Here is a 17,774-nt window from a genome sequence, read left to right as displayed (position 1 = left end):
ACTAAAATTTGATGATAAAAAAAAAAAAAAAAACTTTTTTAACAACATAAAAATAAATGATAAATTCAAGAGTTTAGCTATCTGTAGCATAAACATGTGGCAGCAGTTCACACTAAAATGTCATTCATAATAGCATTTTTTACTCAAAACATACCTGTGCATTTGGTTTCATTCAATGCATATCCTTTAGCACATAAGCATATAGTTTTATCTCCATCAAAGATGCATCCCACAGATGTTTCATGACAGTCACAGGCTACATTAAGAATCAATCAATGTCAAATTTCAAGAAATCAGGCAAAAAAAAAAAAAAAAAAAAAAAAAAAAAATTCATTGAGTAATAAAATATATATTAAAACAGGGTTCGTACTCAATTTCAGAAATAAAATGAAGGAGTTTTGGAGGAGTTTTGAAGGAGTAAAATGAGTTTTTGAAGGAGTACTAATGGGCTGTCATAAAAATAAAGTCGCACTTTTTTTTTGAACGTATTTGACCCTCTTTCCCCTTTATCACAAAGTGTCACATATCACCTAACTCCTCCTCTTGTTGCATGTCATATTTTTTTATAAATATATTGTTACAATAACTGTGATGTTACTTTTTGTCACCCTCTCTCTTCCCCTTGTCACAATTTCATGAGCCTGTCTCCTCCTCAAGGCATGGCATAACTTGTGGATGACCCTTTTTACTATATCATAACTGCGATCTACTAAACAATTGTTTTTTCAACACAATCACTTAATGTAGTATATCTATTTATGTAGTTTTAAATATTTAAATAATAATTAGACAACCTGACTTTTGCTGCTGAGAGTGTGGTGGAGGAAAAAACAATAATCATAAAACTTGAAAAAATAGCCAAGCTCCATTGAATCATGTTTTACTTCATGTATAAAATGTCTTCAAATAAAATTTTCACCTTCAACTTTTATGACTTAACAACGATCAATTTGTAAATCACATCTTTATGACAAAAATAAATGAACGAAATTACTACATTAAAATCGTCCTTGTGACAAAGTTAGTTGTCGATCAAAGTATTATAAGTTTCTGTCATAGAGGAAGACTATGTAGTCTTGAACTAAAAAAGAAGGAGTTTTGAAGGAGTTAAAACCAAAATGAAGGAGTTTGAAGGGCCCTTCAAAAAAATTTCCTAAATGAAGGAGTTTTGAAGGAGCGTACGAACCCTGTAAAAAATAAGGTTGTGTAACAGGCAATAAAATATGACACTAGAATAGTGCACTGAAAAAAAAAATTCAAAACCTATTTAAGAAGGATATAATTTTTTGGGAGACTAATGGCCTCCGTGCTCACTTTTGCCCAACAGCCCCTTCGATGAGAATATTCTTCAATCATGATTACACTTTGAATATGTAAGTAAAGCTGCAATGGGGTTGTTTCCTTCAGTCAAAAATCCTTTTTTTAGTCACAGAAATTGATAGAATAAGCAAAAAAAAAAAAAAAAAAAAAAAACATGAAGCCAGAAAATACTTTCATTTTCCCAACAATTATTTTTTTAATTAATATTTTAAAATGCCCGATGTTTCAAACAAGGCGTGGTCTTAATGACGTCACAAATGATGTACTTGGGCGCATTTTTCACTGCGTTTCCATGTTATGATAATCAAGCAGTGAATCAAAAATTGCCTCTATGCTTGCTATGAACCATATCATTGCCAACACACGTGAGTAAAGATGCGAATTAAATATTGTGCTGTTCTGAATGGCATTTCATCATTTGTGATGTCATTGGTAGAAGCGTTAAACAATGAAAGCGCACCGATTAAAGTAATTTTTTAAAAATATAAAACTTAGTCAAATTATTTAAAAAATGGTAGGATCCTATGTTTTTAAGCATGCTCTTTCAGAAAAAAAAAAACTTTTAAAATTTTGGAAACGACCCCATTTTGCTTCTGCCACCCACACAGCAACCTCAAATTCAGTTTTCTTTTCAAGTGGGCTTCAATGAAGGCAGACTCACTTTCCAAGCATTATATTTATTTCAGTTCCATTTTCTTCTTTTTATAATGTTTATTTTCAAAAATAAAATGAAAAAAAAAAAAAAAAAAAACTCAGGAAGCATTTCTTATTTCTTCTGAAAGTAAGGACTATACTTCCATGAAATTCAGATTTTCCCCCTTGAAAGTAGGAGGATCAAAGGTTCACATGAGCACAGCTGATATTAAAGTATAAAAAATCATCCTTAGGGGGCCCTCAAAGAGCCTATTGGTTAAAAATCAAATATACCATGTTTGCAGTAAAAAACGATATGTTGTAAATCATTTTTCCAGCAAATTTCCATTCTATTCCAGGGGAGCCCACTTAGGGAGGTGGAGGGTGGAGGCCATGGCGCAGATTGCAGCATTTTTTTTTTTTTGGGGGGGGGGGGGTGTTTTGAGGGGCATTTTTTACTTTTGTAGGGGGCGCTCTAGCTTTGGGGGAGGGGGGGCTTCAAAAAATATGCTCTTGCTGGTGGGGGGTGGGTGAGTACCCCTGTGTTTTCCAGTGGTATTTTAAAATACCCGCAGAATTCCCGGTTCCCAGAGTGTTTGGACATCTTGTTAAAATACATTGCTTTCATCAATAAGATACAAAAGGTTCATTTAAAAAAAAAGGGTTTCATTATCATTACTATTATTTTTCATCATTGTAATTTTGCATTACTTATCTCATCCCTCAGTATTACGAGCAACATAAGTTTAGAATATTTTGTCACTTTAAATAAAAAGTTCTTACCAGTACATTCTTTGTCCTTGAGGGCAAATTTGGGTTGGCATGTACAGTTTTTCTCTCCATCAACAAAAGAACAGATTGAGTTTTTACCACACTTGCACTCTAAACATTTCATGCAGGAATAGAAAGGGAAATAATACAAATCAAAATGTTATTCACTAATAAACAATCTAGATTCTATAATGAAATCTTGAACAGAATCTCATACGAGTACAACAAAAGAAATGTTGAATGCTGAACAAGAATCTAAAGAACATAGGCAAAAATATTTTAAAACAAACCTTTCTATCTATTAAACTAGAATTTTAATGCTTAGCCTGGCAGTGCACATACATATCCCAGACAACCACAATTATCACTTAGACATCCAAAAAGGTCCATTACCTATCCAAATATCTATTGGATTTGCCACACAGCTGATGGATATCCAGATGTGTCTACATCAATGGATATGGATTCCTCGCACATCTTAAAGATGTCGTGACATGTTTTGGATGTGGATATTCGAATAGTTTATGGATATCCAGATTTTTTGGATATGGATTTTTGCAAGTCTTCTAGCTTTCCAGATTTCTACATGTTTTAGATATAGATATTTGGATAGCTTGTGGATGACTGTTCAATAACACAAATGTTTAAAATAAATGCCATGTAAATCTCATTTACGGATATCTGCTAGATATTTGATTTTTAGATATTACTTGATTTGTTTATATTCAGGCCTCTGTGGCAAAATTCTTTTAATTTAAAGTTTAGTTGATTTGAGGCAGGGCCGTCCGAACAGGGGAGAGGGGGGGGGGCGAGAGGGGCAAATCGCCCTGGGCGCCCCTTCATTTTGTGTTTCATGCACAGTCATAAACACACAAAACAGAGACAGATAATCATTGCAATAATTCTCTATTTTTTCCTAGTGCACGAAAATATTCCTCTCTCCCAGTCTCCAAAATATTCGTTTCTTTGTATTATTGAAGCAAATACAAATTCTGAGATTATAATTGTTTAGAATCAATTAAAAGGCCCCCTTCTCCTCTGCCTAGTTCCCACGAAATTTCTTGGAATTCTACCGAGCGTGCAGTAATGTAACTATAAAAAAAGTTGTTTATTTATTTTTTTTGTGTGCATGTGTGTGTGGGGGGGGGGGGGGGGGCACATTGAAAAAAATTGATCTGATAGGAAAGGGGGGGGGGGGGTCTTTTCAAAATTTTGAAACTTTTAGTTTTAAATATGCATTTTTAGATTTTCTTTGCTAAGGGGAAAAAGGTATAGGGGTCTCAGCAGAAATTTCTAGAAATTGAATCTCTAAAAACGTGATTATAGGTCATGTTTATTGACGTTCGAATAAAGGATGAAGCTCAGAGAGTCTCTGATTGATTTTTTTCTTTAAAAAATAGATTGAAATCAACGTCTCCTCCCCCCTGCAAGTTTTCGAAATTGAAGTTTCAAAAACGCAATTTTAGACAAATTTTGAAGGTTTAAGGGAAGGAGGATCTGAAGCCTTCCCTGGAAAATGTTACAAAATTATGGTCCAAAAAACTTAAGCAATGTTTCATATTTAGGGGCTATTCCACGTAAATGTTTTGAAAGTCGTTTAAAAACCCATTACTTGTGATATTAAAGAAAGGCGGTATGGGGACCCTTGGCTGAATATTTTCTGAAACTCAAGTCTTAAAAATGCAACTGTAAGGCCATATTTTGTAATATCAGGTCCAGTATTTTTTCAAAATGAAATTTCCAAAAATGCTATCCTAAGCAATTTTTGATGTGCTGAATATTTGGGGGGCTTTCCCCTGGAACTTAAAAAAATTTGATGCAGAAAAAGATATCTTTGTTTTCAACATATATGAAAGCTGGTATTAAATTGGTACAAGTAAACAAAAAAAAAAAAAAAAAAACAAAAAAAAAAATCTCCTGAAAGGAATGATTGGATGAGTCCAGATCAAAATTTAATTTTAATTAATTTACCTCGATAAATACGTTTTTTTAATCAATAAATTATTTATTTGTGTTCTTAGTCTGATCAGTATGTTTAACTAATTCAGTTTTAAACGTTTCTTTTTTTTTTTATCTTGTGGGGTAATATTTTACAAGATAAATATTTTTATTTTAAACATTTTCCATTTTTAAAAAAGTTTTTGGGGTATTAATGTATGATAAATATTAGAAACAGATTCATTTTTTGCGCTTTAATGTGTATTATCCAAAGCCGTTTGATTCTTTAGTTCATCAATATTTAAAAAACTAGAAAATCGCCTGTCAAAGCATGACGGATAAAAATTGTTTCTACTCTTCTACATTTGAAAGAAGCAATTGCCTGTTTGGTGATATTTTGATACTTAAAATTTTACCCCCCCCCCCCCCACCACTGCTTCTTTTAAGCCTTAAGACAAAAATTAGTTTTACAAAAGTTTTTTCTAAATCTAAACTAATTACAACATAATTTTTCTAGTAAGCTATTAAATTAAATTTTGAGCATTTAACTGCCTCATTAAAATGTTTGAAAAATACACTTAATGTGAAAATACTGGTATAGAATATGCCTGTTGGCAAGTTATGGAAGAGAATTTTTATCAGCAGAAATCTTCTTCGTAGTGTATTAATTGGCCTTCAATATAGTTTATTTTCTAACTTTAGCGAAATCAACTAAAGTTTTAGCTTATAGTTGATAAGAATCAATAGAGAATAAATGTTAATGGGAAAAAAAGGAATATTACCTTCACATGATTCCCCTTTCTGGGCAAAATCAGGTAAACAGTCACAAGTTTTGCTACCTGCTTCAAAGGTACAACCAGTGGCTTTACCACACTGGCAATCTGAAATAATAGCAACAATGAATAACACTTCTTTTAGTTTCTTTTGAGCTGAGAAATTAATGCTCATTATTTTCAAATTTCATTCTTCACTCATAGAGAAAAACATTAAAAAAAATTGATTTATTTTGGATACAATATTTAATATTTTATTACTTTTTATAATTTTCCCTTGAATCAAATTCCACTTTGAATGTGCCTGACCTGAACCAGTTTGAGGCATCTAGTTTGACTCTTTTTGAAAGAGGATTGTTTATTAAAAATAAACAACATTGAGAGAAATTTTTGATAACACAGATTATGTTTAGTGCTTCAAAATGTCATAAAAATACCAATGAGCTATCTGAAAGCTTTGTAGCAAAATAAAAAATGATTTGTTGTCCCATTATATCCCCCTCACCTCCCCCCCCCCCTGTAATATACAGTCAATTAGTCAACTCTCGATAACTCAAACTCCCAAGGTACTGGCTTAGCGTTCGAGTTATCGGTAGTTCAAGCTATAGGAAGTTCCCACCACAGTCTCAAGAGCTTGGGGCCGAATGAGACCTTTGAGATAAAGGAATATTCAAGTTATAAACTTCGAGTTATCAAGATCGGACTCTCGGATCAGTATATAGTCAGATCTACTGATCGGATCAGTACATAGTTAGATCGGACTATATACTGACAGAAACTTCTGAGGAGCAACAAATTCGTCCTATTTCTGTGGGAATTTTTTTGTTGAAATTTGATATAAAACTTGATGGAAGATGTGCAAGGGTGGCAGTTTCAATATTTTGCCCTGGCTGAGAAAAATTGTAAGATCTGGCAATGGATATATATACTGACAGAATAGTGGTGTTATCAGGTCTTGGAAAGGTCCAGGGCGGTCATTCCAAGCTCATCAGCTTGCAAGATCGAGATTCTCGCTCACGTGATTGGTTGTGATGTAGAAATGTCGAAAAGTAGTATTCTAATCTACTCGAACTTAGCTAGCGGCAAGGTTTGAGTAGATTAGAATACTACTTTGCAACATTTCTACGTCACAACCAATCACATGAGCGAGAATTTTGATCTCGCAGGCTGAGACGAGCTTGGAATGACCGACCAGAAGCTATGGCAGTGCCCTTCAATTCGAATTAGAAATTGATTTTCCTTTTACAAATGAAAATCTTGAGAAATTAAGAAAGAATGATGATAAAAAAAATCTTTGAAAATCAGGAGAAATTGGTACTTTAATGTAATACCAGGAGAAAATAGTAGCCTCCCTTAAAAAATGGGAGAGTTGGCAGGTCTTCCAAATACATACAGTTGAACTCACTTATAACGAGCCCTGATTTAAGGAAAACTCGGTTTTAATGAAGAAATCAGAAACATTTGGTTGGTGCAATGTTAAGTCTACTGGGAGCAAAACTCTCTTTTAACTTAACGAGAAAAACCTGCTTAAAACAAGCAATATATTCGTGATTCACAAAATTTCTATTGACTTCCAGCAACATGATGAGTCTTAAATCCTTAAAAATAAATTTAGTAAGAGCATTGAAAAATTACATTTGTTGATGTTAATGTTATCACTTCTGATGTGTGTACTTATTTTGGATTATATTGTAGTTCAAATTCCAGCTAATACAAATGAAAAAATCAATCAAAGGGACAATAACAGCAAAAATTTTCAAGAATTTGAAACTGAACTACCATCAATAAACTCAATGTCTTTTGATATGCAAAAAAAAAACTTCAACTGTTTAAGTATGGTGTGAAAATGACGATGTTTTGGTCAATGAATATTCCTTGAAAGACCATCAATAGCACAAGAAAGAGACAATAAGACAGTTCATAGGAATTAACCAACTTCTTCACCACTGTAGAGAAATCGAAAACAAGCAAAGCAGGTGCGTATGCATTTCAATAATTTTTTCCATGAACCTGTTTCTTACAAGCATTCAGTTTTAATGAGCAAATATCGTGGTCCCTTCTCTCTCGCTATAAGAGAGTTCGACTCAACTACATATACACTATAAAGTGAAATAAAAGGTGTTAAAAATGTATTAACACTAGAATTACGGGAGGGGTCATTTTGACCCTAAGCACACTTGTTTTGCTAACAGCTCCTCGGTATTTTCATAAAAAGCTCAATTCTTTCTTGATTTTTCCTAAATCATCGTACTGTGTAACAAAACAAAGGTTTCAATTTTTTTTCTTATTTTTAAACCTGAACTATAGGGTTATACCTAGAAGCATAGGAGAGTGTTATTTTGAGCCCTTTAAGAAAAAAAGGAATCCTAATATATTTACTGATGTTGAAACAGAGCAGAAACTCAAAAGTGCCTCTCGGAACATATTATAACAAGAATTTGAAGCATTCACAATGTTTTTCCACACAAAGGAGATTTTGAAATGTAACTGAAACAGCCCCGGGTATTTTAATGGCATTTTCGACGCTTTTTAAATACAAATACAAATGTGACGACCAGCAACAGGCTCTGGGCCCAGCTAGGCTGGTCCTAGTCAATTAATTAGTCCCCAATGAAGATCAATGGCCCTCTTAAAGCTAGCCACTCCCTTGCTCATTACCGCCTCTTCCGGTAAGCTATTCCAAGTGCCCACAACCCTGCTAAAGAAGTAGTTTTTCCTGATTTCCAAGTTAGCCGGAGATTTAAATAGCTTAAAACAATGACCCCTTGTCCTGCTTTCCCCGCAAAAATTTAATCCATTTACATCTTTCATTTTGATAAATTTAAATGACTGAATCATATCTCCTCTGACTCTCCTTTGCTCCAGGCTATACATGTTAAGCCTATTAAGTCTGGTATCATAGTCTAAATCTGAGAGTCCCCTTACTAATTTAGTTACCCTTCTTTGAACCCTTTCCAATACAAAAATATCTTTCTTCAGATAAGGCGACCAAAACTGAACAGCATACTCCAAATGAGGTCTTACTAAACTCCTATATAAAGGCAGAAGAACTTTCTTAGATTTGTTTGAAATAGATCTATTGATGAACCCAAGCATTTTGTTGGCTTTGTTACTAGCAATACTGCACTGTTGACTAAACTTGAAGTCCTGATTTATAAAGACACCCAGATCCATAACATTTTCTGCCTGATTTATGACTGAACCCTGTAAACGATATCTCATACACTTATTTCCATGACCTAAGTGTAGCACTTGACATTTCCCTACATTAACTGCCATACCCCATTTATCTGCCCACTTAGTAATATGATCTAAATCCTCTTGCAGCTGTTTTACTTGTTCTTCATTTTCGACAATCCCCATAACTTTTACATCGTCAGCGAAACAATTCATGCTTCCAGAAATATTTTCATTGATGTCATTCATAAATATAATAAACAAAAGAGGCCCTAACACTGATCCCTGAGGAACCCCACTTAAAACATCACTCCAATTAGAATGATTTCCTCTCACAACTACTCTTTGCTTCCTACCAGTAAGCCAATTTCTAACCCAAAGTAAAGTTTTTCCTCCTATTCCAATGTCAGCTAACTTGCTGAGAAGAGCAACATGCGGTACCTTGTCAAAAGCTTTTTGAAAATCAATATAAACAACATCCACACATTTTTTGTTATCTAAAGCTGAGGTAACCTTGTCGTAGAAATGCAATAAATTAGTAGTACAGGATTTACCTTTCCTGAAACCATACTGCAAACTAGTCAACAGACTATTAGTCTCTAAGAACATCATGATCTTAATTTTGATCAAAGTTTCGAAAATCTTACAAATCACCGAAGTCAAACTTACAGGTCTATAATTCCCAGCAATACCTTTAGACCCCTTCTTGAAGAGCGGCATTATGTTAGCCAGCTTCCAGTCCTCTGGCACCGTCCCCGAGTTATAAGAAGCATTGAAAATATTCAAAATAACATCCACTAATTCCTCTGCACATTCAACTAAAATTTTTGGATAGATATTATCTGGTCCCGGAGCTTTAGTTGCTTTAATCTTTTTCAAATGAAATAAAACCTCCTCCCTGGAAAATACAAAATCCTCAAGCTGTATAATAGCTTGTGTCTTGTTAGTGTCAACTGTTGAGACAAAACGCAACGAAAACTACTTTCTGCAGATATTGCCGTTTACCTGCCCACGGCAGAAATGAATTCTGAAATACTTAATACAGAAGTAATGAAGTAATCTAAATGCTTTATTACATATAAATAAATCTCTATTTTATTCAAATAAACTGTATTGAATATAAAAAAGTTTATTTTTAACTTAATATATCACATTATGAAAGGGAATTATTTAGATTTCTTCCCAGAGGATCAGAATAGCTCCCGCCTAGGTATACGAAGACCACCGTAATTCCAGTGTTAATACTGGATAGGACATTCAAAGATGAATTTCATTCAAGGATGAACTTTTCAACGCAAAATCCATACCTACGCATTTTTCTCCATTGAAACCATACTTTTCATCACAATTGCAGTGTTTTTGTCCTTTAACAAAGGAACAGTTTCCATGTGTTCCACACTGACATTCTACAATGCAAAATGGATGCATTAAATCAAAATACGGACATTTTAAAAGCATTAATGACCATTATTTACAAAACAATCAAGATGTTTGATTGATATCACATACCTTGACATTTTCCATTGTTCACAAGAAAGTCAGGAATGCATGCACAAACCTTTTCATTTGATTCATCGAAGGAACAGGTGCCGTTGCGTCCACAGTCACATTCTAAAATATGCATTCCAAAATCAGTCATAAGTTCACATAAAACACACATATACAGTATTACACATACAGTTAAACCACGATTTAACGATTGTCAAGGATCAGGAAAAGTTATCGTTAAATCTAGGAGCATTTACATTCAATGCAGTTAAATCCGGACCAGAGAAAGGTGAAATCGTTAAATCGGGCATCGTCAAGTTGAAGTTATACTGTAATTTTAATTCTTCATGGGGAGTAAGTGGCAGCCCACCATATCAAATTTTTTCATGGAAGAGTCAAGTCCCAATAACTCTAAGTCCCAAGGGATCAGCCAACACCTTCAAGTTACTGGTAGTTTGAGCTATGGGAAGTTCCCCTTCCAAATTTTAATTTATCTATTTCAATAACTCCCCGCCCAGCGTTTTTTCGGAATTTAAATCAATACAACTTAAAATTTTCTCATGAAAAACATTACTAAATTGGCTAGAGTATGCAACCTAAAAAAATATTGCTTTTCTTTATCTGATCTTTCAGTACTTATTAGGTATTATTTCATCAGTCAAAAAAGAAAATAGACTTATCTATCTATATATATATACGTATATGTCTCACTTATAATTTGAACTTACTTAAAATGAACCAGGACCCCCACCTAATAGTTGCTTCTTTCCCGAAAACATTTCCCTCAATTACATTCCTACAGAGAAAAACATAGAAATCTGAACAATGTATTTTGGTTTTTAATTTTCATTGTGGAACTGCAGCGGTTACAAAAATACTAATTTAATCTATATTGCTATACAAAATATCAAGTATGAATTATGGCAGATTCTGGGCATTTACACTAAAGAACACATATACATAAAAACAAAACCAGAGAACAGAATAAAAGTTCTTCTTCTTTCTCGGGTTTAATACTTATAAGATATAATGATGAGGGCTGCGTGCGTAGCGCTTCGCCTACATTACATACATTAGTAAAATTTTATGAAACACACTGAGAAGAAACACTAAAGAACAAAGGAAGAAAAAAAATCCTAAGAAATATCAATGTCGTTTTCGTGGAATTTGTCCAGCTCAAAGGGACTTGAAAAAAGTAAATCTGGTAGTGGCGGTTCACCCTCAACGGTATGCTTAAGTTTGAATAGTTCGATTTTTAGTTGTTCAATTTCAGAGTTTTTCAATGTGCAGTTTTTGCATTGGTGGGGTTTAATTTGACTGTTAGTGAAACTAAAATTTTTAGTTTCTCAATTTCAATTCCTAGTTCCTTAATTTTATTATCTTTTTTGTCTAGATTTGCGCTAAGATCCGCAAAATAGATAGGTGAATTATTCTTCTTATTTTCAGCTTTATTGTTTTTGTTTGTTGGTTCTCTCGGTGTTACTATGCTTACGTTTGACGAGCATAGCTGGTTAATCACGTGACAGCAATAACATCAGCGATTACTAACCGGTTGTTCACGAACCAATGCTTCATCGAACGTTTTCGGTTGATCACCAGTTATTTGACGCAGACGAATAAGACGCAGGTGAAAAATACATATAATTGGTCAAAAAGGTCATGCGGTACCATCAACCAATTAACCAGCTAGAGTTGAGGTCGACCGGTAGATCAACTAGTGCGGCTCATAAACAACATCGGAAGCAACCAGTTAGGCTCCCAACCATCATAGGAGAGCAACCATCGGTAGCTCTCAAGAACGCTGAGGTTGGCAAACGGTTACTCACCAGTTGACCGGATTGAGTTGTCGAAGGCAAGCTATATTCGCCCAAGTTTTGGTTGTACGGACCGGTTTAGGAGCTGATTGGGTGCTTTTTTTGAATTTTTCTTTGTAAATTGAGCAAATTCTTATCTGTTGATAGATGCTTTCCTTCACATCTTATGCATTTTGGTTCGTTATTACATTTTTCATGGTTGCCTCCACATGTGAGGCATTTTGTTTTTCCCTTTAGTCTTTTTTTTTTTTTGGCGACCTAAGTTAAGGCAGTTGTAATACACCTTTGGCTGATCTTTATATTTTTGTGTTTTGTATAAGACTCTGCCTATTTTGATTTCTTTTTGTTCTGTTTTTCCAAATTCTTTAACTAATATTACTGGAATAGGTTCCTTCAACCATTTCTTATTAAACCTTATTATTTGAGCGACTTGTACGCTATCATTTGCTAAATATTCTGCAATTTCCTCCAATTTGATTTCTGTATCTACATTTTTAACTAATGTACTTTGAAGTAAGGGTTTTGTCTATAATTCTGGAGGTAATAGGGAAGTTGCAACCTATTAAATGTTCATATTTTGGCTATTGCATATTGTTAATTGACCCTCAAAACTAAAAAATTCACTATCGCCGAATTTTAAAACACCGTGGTTGATTTTTAATGAATTTTTAAAAATCCACGCGCAAAAGTGCGCTCTTCTGAAACCTCACGAGCTTACATCACAGGACACTAATGGGCATAGGCGGATTTAGGACTGAGTTCCTGGGGGGGGGGGGGGGGGGCAGGATTTTTTTTTTTTGGAGCAACATTTTTAATTGCCCTCCCCCCTCCCATGTTTTTGTCTGTTTTCTGTGATGCGTAAGGCCATTCTTTACTTTTTCATGTGTCATTTTCCTTACAGTGTGTAATCATGCTGTCCTTTTTAAATTGACCTTAAAAGAGAGGGGGCTGGTATTAAGAGAGTAACGCAGTGCTCCCTTTTAAGTGGGATATAGAATATCTCCAGTTTTAGGGAGCCCGGGGGTTACTCCCCCAGAAGAAATTATCTAAAATGGATATAAAATTCTGCATTTTGAAGTCTTATAAGGGTTAATTGGAAATAATAGGCAAATAATTTTTTTTTTTTAAGTTATACGCTTTAAAAGTGCTTTGTGATGCAAGTTAATACTTTAAAAGAAATGGTGCACAGATTTAGAGAATAGGTATCAAGAGAGTAACATACTACCCATTTGAACAATTCTTAATTTATACACTTGATAAGAAATAAAATTGAAGCACACTTTGCTTAGGAGTTTCAAAGACTTGTCTAATTATTTTCAAGGTTTGGTTGGTTAGATTGGGCTTTTGATTCAAGAGCCCTTGTAAGCTATACTGCGCCAATTCTTTTCAGGGATTTCAGAACCTATCAATAATTTGCACTTTCCAGCCTCTGAAATTGAGTAGTAGATTATACACTTGTACAGTATTGTTCAATCTTTGTAAGAAATGGCTATTTTAAGTTTAAAAGAAAATATAAACTTTAATTTCCTATTCAAAAAAGAAAAAATCATGATTTTTTTTTTTTTGTGTTATAAGATTTTGGAAGATAAGTTGTTACTATATAAACTCTTCCCAAAACTGGGGAGCATTGTCCCCTTTGTCCCCCCCCCCCTATAAATCCACCCATGCTCTTCTGAACTATTCAAAAACGAAAAAATAATGATTTTTTTTTTAATTTTTAGAAGATGTGTTGTTACTACATAAAGTCCTCTTAAAACTGGGGGGGGGGCATTGCCCCCCTCTGACCCCCCATAAATCCGCCCATGCTAATGGGCAGCCTTCCGCCGAAGATCCCTTGTTTTCGCTAGGGACATTTTGAGCGAGCTGATATTTTTATTTTTTAGAAATTCAATAATCCTTTTGAACACACTATGGAGGCCGGATTCGTTAAAGCACAATCTGAATAATCTTCCTCAAATAATATCAATGGTGATATTCGAATATTTCCGAGAGGATGAGAGGTTTAATGTTCCAGAAACGCGAGGAGTTTAATGCGAGGAAGCCTTTTACGTTTCATCTTCGAAGTCGAATGCACGTTCTTCGGTTTCTCCCATGACATGGGAACCGGTTCGCTAGCGTTTCTCTCCTATCGGACGTCACTTCCTATGCCATCTGACGTCACAGGCACTTGAACTTTAAAAATTAATTTAAAAAAAACTACTTATCGTATCGCAAAAATTTTTTCACCTATGATGTTTATACATGTTACTCTATCATATAAAAATAAAATTGAAAAATCGAAAACTTCCCTATTTCAGTTTTACAGATTTCTTTAGTTTTGGAGATAATTTTTTGCCGTTGCTATATTATTTGTTGTTATGACTAAGTTTTGCTTGCCTGTAAGTTTAATTGTGTCATCTGTGGAAATAATTTTATCCAGTTGTTTATTGAATATTTTTGTACTGTTTGTGGGAGTCTTATCCGTTACTCTCGAGATTATAAGTTTGATGCTCTCACAACCATTATTGAATGCAATTTTTGCCTTTTCTACTATATTTATTGCAGGTTCGTATACGTTATTATCTCGTTTTATTTCTTTTTCTTTGCAGCTTCCTCATTTTCTACTTTTCTCTTCGAAGAATGTTTCATTTTCTTAATATTATACCAAAAATAAAACGGGACTTACCGTCTTAAATAATAAAAGAAAAAGTATCCAGATCGAAATATTCCACACTTACTGACCGTATGTTTCACAACTTCCGAGCGCAAGAGAATAAAAGTTCAAATTTGTTTCAAAAATAACATTATATTTTATTCGGCGCAATAACGTACTAATAAGATGAAAGATGCCGGAGCTAGGCCTCTCCTCTTCTTGTCACTTTCAGGATGCAAAAGGCAACGCGCAACCTCTTCACTCTAAGCGTTGGGCGTGTCTGAGCGCGCAACACGAAGGCCCTATCCAGAAATTTTTTTCGGGAGGGGCCTGGATTCGCACATTGCCCTAACACACACACACACACACACACACACACACACACAAATACATTTGGACACACATACACGAATAAAAATATTTAACATAGAAGATGTTTTTTGAAGGCAAGGCGCCTGGCACGCAGTCCTTCATAGTTTGAGGGCCAGAGGTCCCTTTGGTAATTGATAGATAGTTGTAGATGTTTTTTGTCTCGATTTTTTATTCCACTGTTGGACTGTTGTTATTTTTATTTTTATTTCTTATTATTTTTTTATTCACCTTTGTAGTGGTAAGGATCCACTACCACTTACAAGAGTCCTTTAAGTCGAATGTAGAACATCCATAATTTCCGGGGGTCCGGGGGTTTCTCCCCAGGGAATTTTTTTGAAAAATAGGTATAAAAATCTGTATTTTGAGGCCTTATATGGGGGTAATTGAGACTACAGAAATGTGAAGAAAAATAGGCAAATCAAGATCAATCAAAATAAAAATTGCTTGCTCGACAAATCGTTGACATTAATCGACAGAGAGGAAAAACGAGAGAGGAGAAAAGAGAAGCACATCGTCATTTGCTCATATCGGCTTTTAGTGTAGTGGATTTTTGATCACTCCTCCTCTCCTCTTTTCATCAAATGCCCCACAGTTTAAAATTTGTACAAAACGGTTTAAAAGAAATAATGTAGAGATTCAGAAAATAACAACGAAAGAGTAATATTGTGGCCATTTGCACAATTCATATTTTATTTTCTTGATACAAAATTGGAGAACTTTTCAAGGAATTTCAAAAACTTAAATCATTTTCAAAGACTTTAGAACAGTTGAAATTACTTAAAAATGATTATAACTTTGTAAGACACACCCGTTTTAAGTTTAAAATAAATGTAACGAAATATTTCTCAAAACTTTTTTTTTCAATCACAGTAGCGCAGAAAATGAAATAGAGTAGAGAAACTATCATTTTTCCCCCCTCATGCTTAAGATACTAACTGTATGCAGTAGAAGTAAGATAAAAACAAAAAATAACAAAAGAACTTCCAAAATACTGAATTCGGTATTAAATAAATGGAAAGACATGGAATATATCAGTCACGAAAATTCATCTGGAAAAATATGCTACAAAAACGCGAGAATCATGATTTTTGCATTTTTTACTCGAGGAGCTGAATTTGGCACATTTTGGTAACCAGATACTAGCCTAATTGGAAACTTGGGTCCCGGCTTTTGGGGAGTGTTCGGCTCGAAATCGGCGCAGTGTAAGTTTTATAAGAGTTTTAAGGGGAGGAGGGCAGGGGCGTGCAAAGTGGGGAGAAAGGACACCGCGTTTGGCCCGGTCCCGAGCATGAATATGGCCCAATATTTTTTAAATTATGGGTGAAAAAAGGGGTAAACAACAAGGCCGTATCCAGAAATTTTTTTCGGGAGGGGCCCGGATTAGCACATTGCCCTAACACACACACGTATAGTATATATAGACACACCAAACGCATAAAAATGTTAACATAGAACCCTTTTTGTCTCGATTTTTAATGATTCCACTGTTTGAATTTTATTTTATTTTAATTTCTTATTATTTTTCTTATTCACCTAGTAGTGGTAAAGATAACAGGAGAGTGTCCCTTTAAGTCGGATACAGAACATCCATAATTTCAGGGAATCCGAGGGTTTCTCCCCCCGAGAAATTTTTGAAAAAAAAATCTGTATTTTGATGCTTGATATTAGGTAATTGAAACAACGAAAATATGAAAAAAAATAGGCAAACAAAGTTTTTAAAAAGTTATACATTCTTTTGCCAATCAAGATCAAACAAAATAAAAATTGCTTGCTCGACAAATCATGGAAATTAATGGGCAGAGAGGAAAAACGAGAGAGGAGAAAAAAGAATTACCCCGTCATCTGCTCATATTGGCTTTTAGCGGAGTTAATTTTTGATCACTCCCCCTACCCCCACTTTTTTGCATTAAATGCCCTACAGTATGAAAATTGTACAAAATAGTTTAACAGAAATAGTGTAGACATGCAGAAAATAAGAACGGAAGAGTAATATTCTGGTCATTAGGACAATTCATACTTTATTTTCTTGATATGATACAAAATTGAAGAACTTTTCAAGGAATTTCAAAAACTTAAATAATTTTCAAATACTCTCGAACAGTTGAAATTATTTGAAGCTCTTATAACTTTGTAAGATACACCCGTTTTAAGTTAATAAATGCAATGAAATATTTCTCGAAACAAACTTTTTTTTATCAATCACAAATAGTGCAGAAAATGAAAAAGAGTAGAGTAAGTGTTATTTTTTTCCTCATACTTAAGGTATTAACAGTAATGCAGTAGAAGTAAGAAAAAAAATAAAACAAGCAATAACAAAAGAACTTCCATGATCATGATAGTGAAACATCTTGGTAACAAGATACTCGCCTAATCGGAAACTAGGTGCTCAGCCTTTGGGGAGTCCCCTGCTCGAAATCAGTACAGTGTAAGTTTTATAAGAGTTTTAGGGGGAGGAGGGCAGGGTCGTGTACAGAGGGGAGAAGGGACACCTGTTGGTCCGGTCCCGAGCTTAAATGGGGCCCAATATCTTTAAATCTAGGGTTGAAAATATAGGTAAACAATATGGGAGGGCCCAAAAAAAAAGTCTTTGTGACAGCCCCAAAATTTCTGTGCACGCCCCTGGAGGAGGAAGTGCACAGAAGTCAGTTCGGTAGACTTGAAAAGTCTACCAAACTGACAAGGGGCCTGCCTTGACCCTGGACTGTCATGAATTGAATCGGGAAAGAGAGCAGGAAGTCCTAATTAAAGGTCTAAATTTCAAGTGTGCCTTGTGGCTAATGAGAAATAGAATTGCTTTTTCTGTATTTCTTCAAAATATTATAAATCTTGAATAGTAGCAAAATTAAGAATTAAAAA

At 34.4% G+C, this 17,774-nt stretch overlaps 1 protein-coding gene across 4 annotated transcripts in view; it reads right to left on the bottom strand.

Moving 5' to 3' along the window:
* Positions 1-17,774, bottom strand: part of LOC129227279 (neurogenic locus notch homolog protein 1-like) — a 90,288-nt gene that overhangs the window by 55,723 nt on the left and 16,791 nt on the right. For 2 of the 4 annotated variants that reach the window (XM_054861811.1, XM_054861810.1), the window contains exons 3-7: positions 10,122-10,223; positions 9,920-10,018; positions 5,445-5,543; positions 2,737-2,835; positions 155-256 (exon numbers count right to left, since the gene is read on the bottom strand). In XM_054861811.1, coding sequence (XP_054717786.1) covers positions 155-256; positions 2,737-2,835; positions 5,445-5,543; positions 9,920-10,018; positions 10,122-10,223 — 501 coding nt within the window. The remainder of the gene's footprint in view (positions 1-154; positions 257-2,736; positions 2,836-5,444; positions 5,544-9,919; positions 10,019-10,121; positions 10,224-17,774) is intronic. The other 2 variants (XM_054861813.1, XM_054861812.1) reach the window with 1 other exon arrangement.

The sequence above is a fragment of the Uloborus diversus genome, chromosome 8 (assembly GCF_026930045.1).
Source record: "Uloborus diversus isolate 005 chromosome 8, Udiv.v.3.1, whole genome shotgun sequence".
Taxonomy (NCBI): Eukaryota; Metazoa; Arthropoda; class Arachnida; order Araneae; family Uloboridae; genus Uloborus; species Uloborus diversus.
The sequence above is the reverse complement of the archived record's forward strand: the minus strand, read 5'-3'. Positions and strand labels throughout refer to the sequence as shown.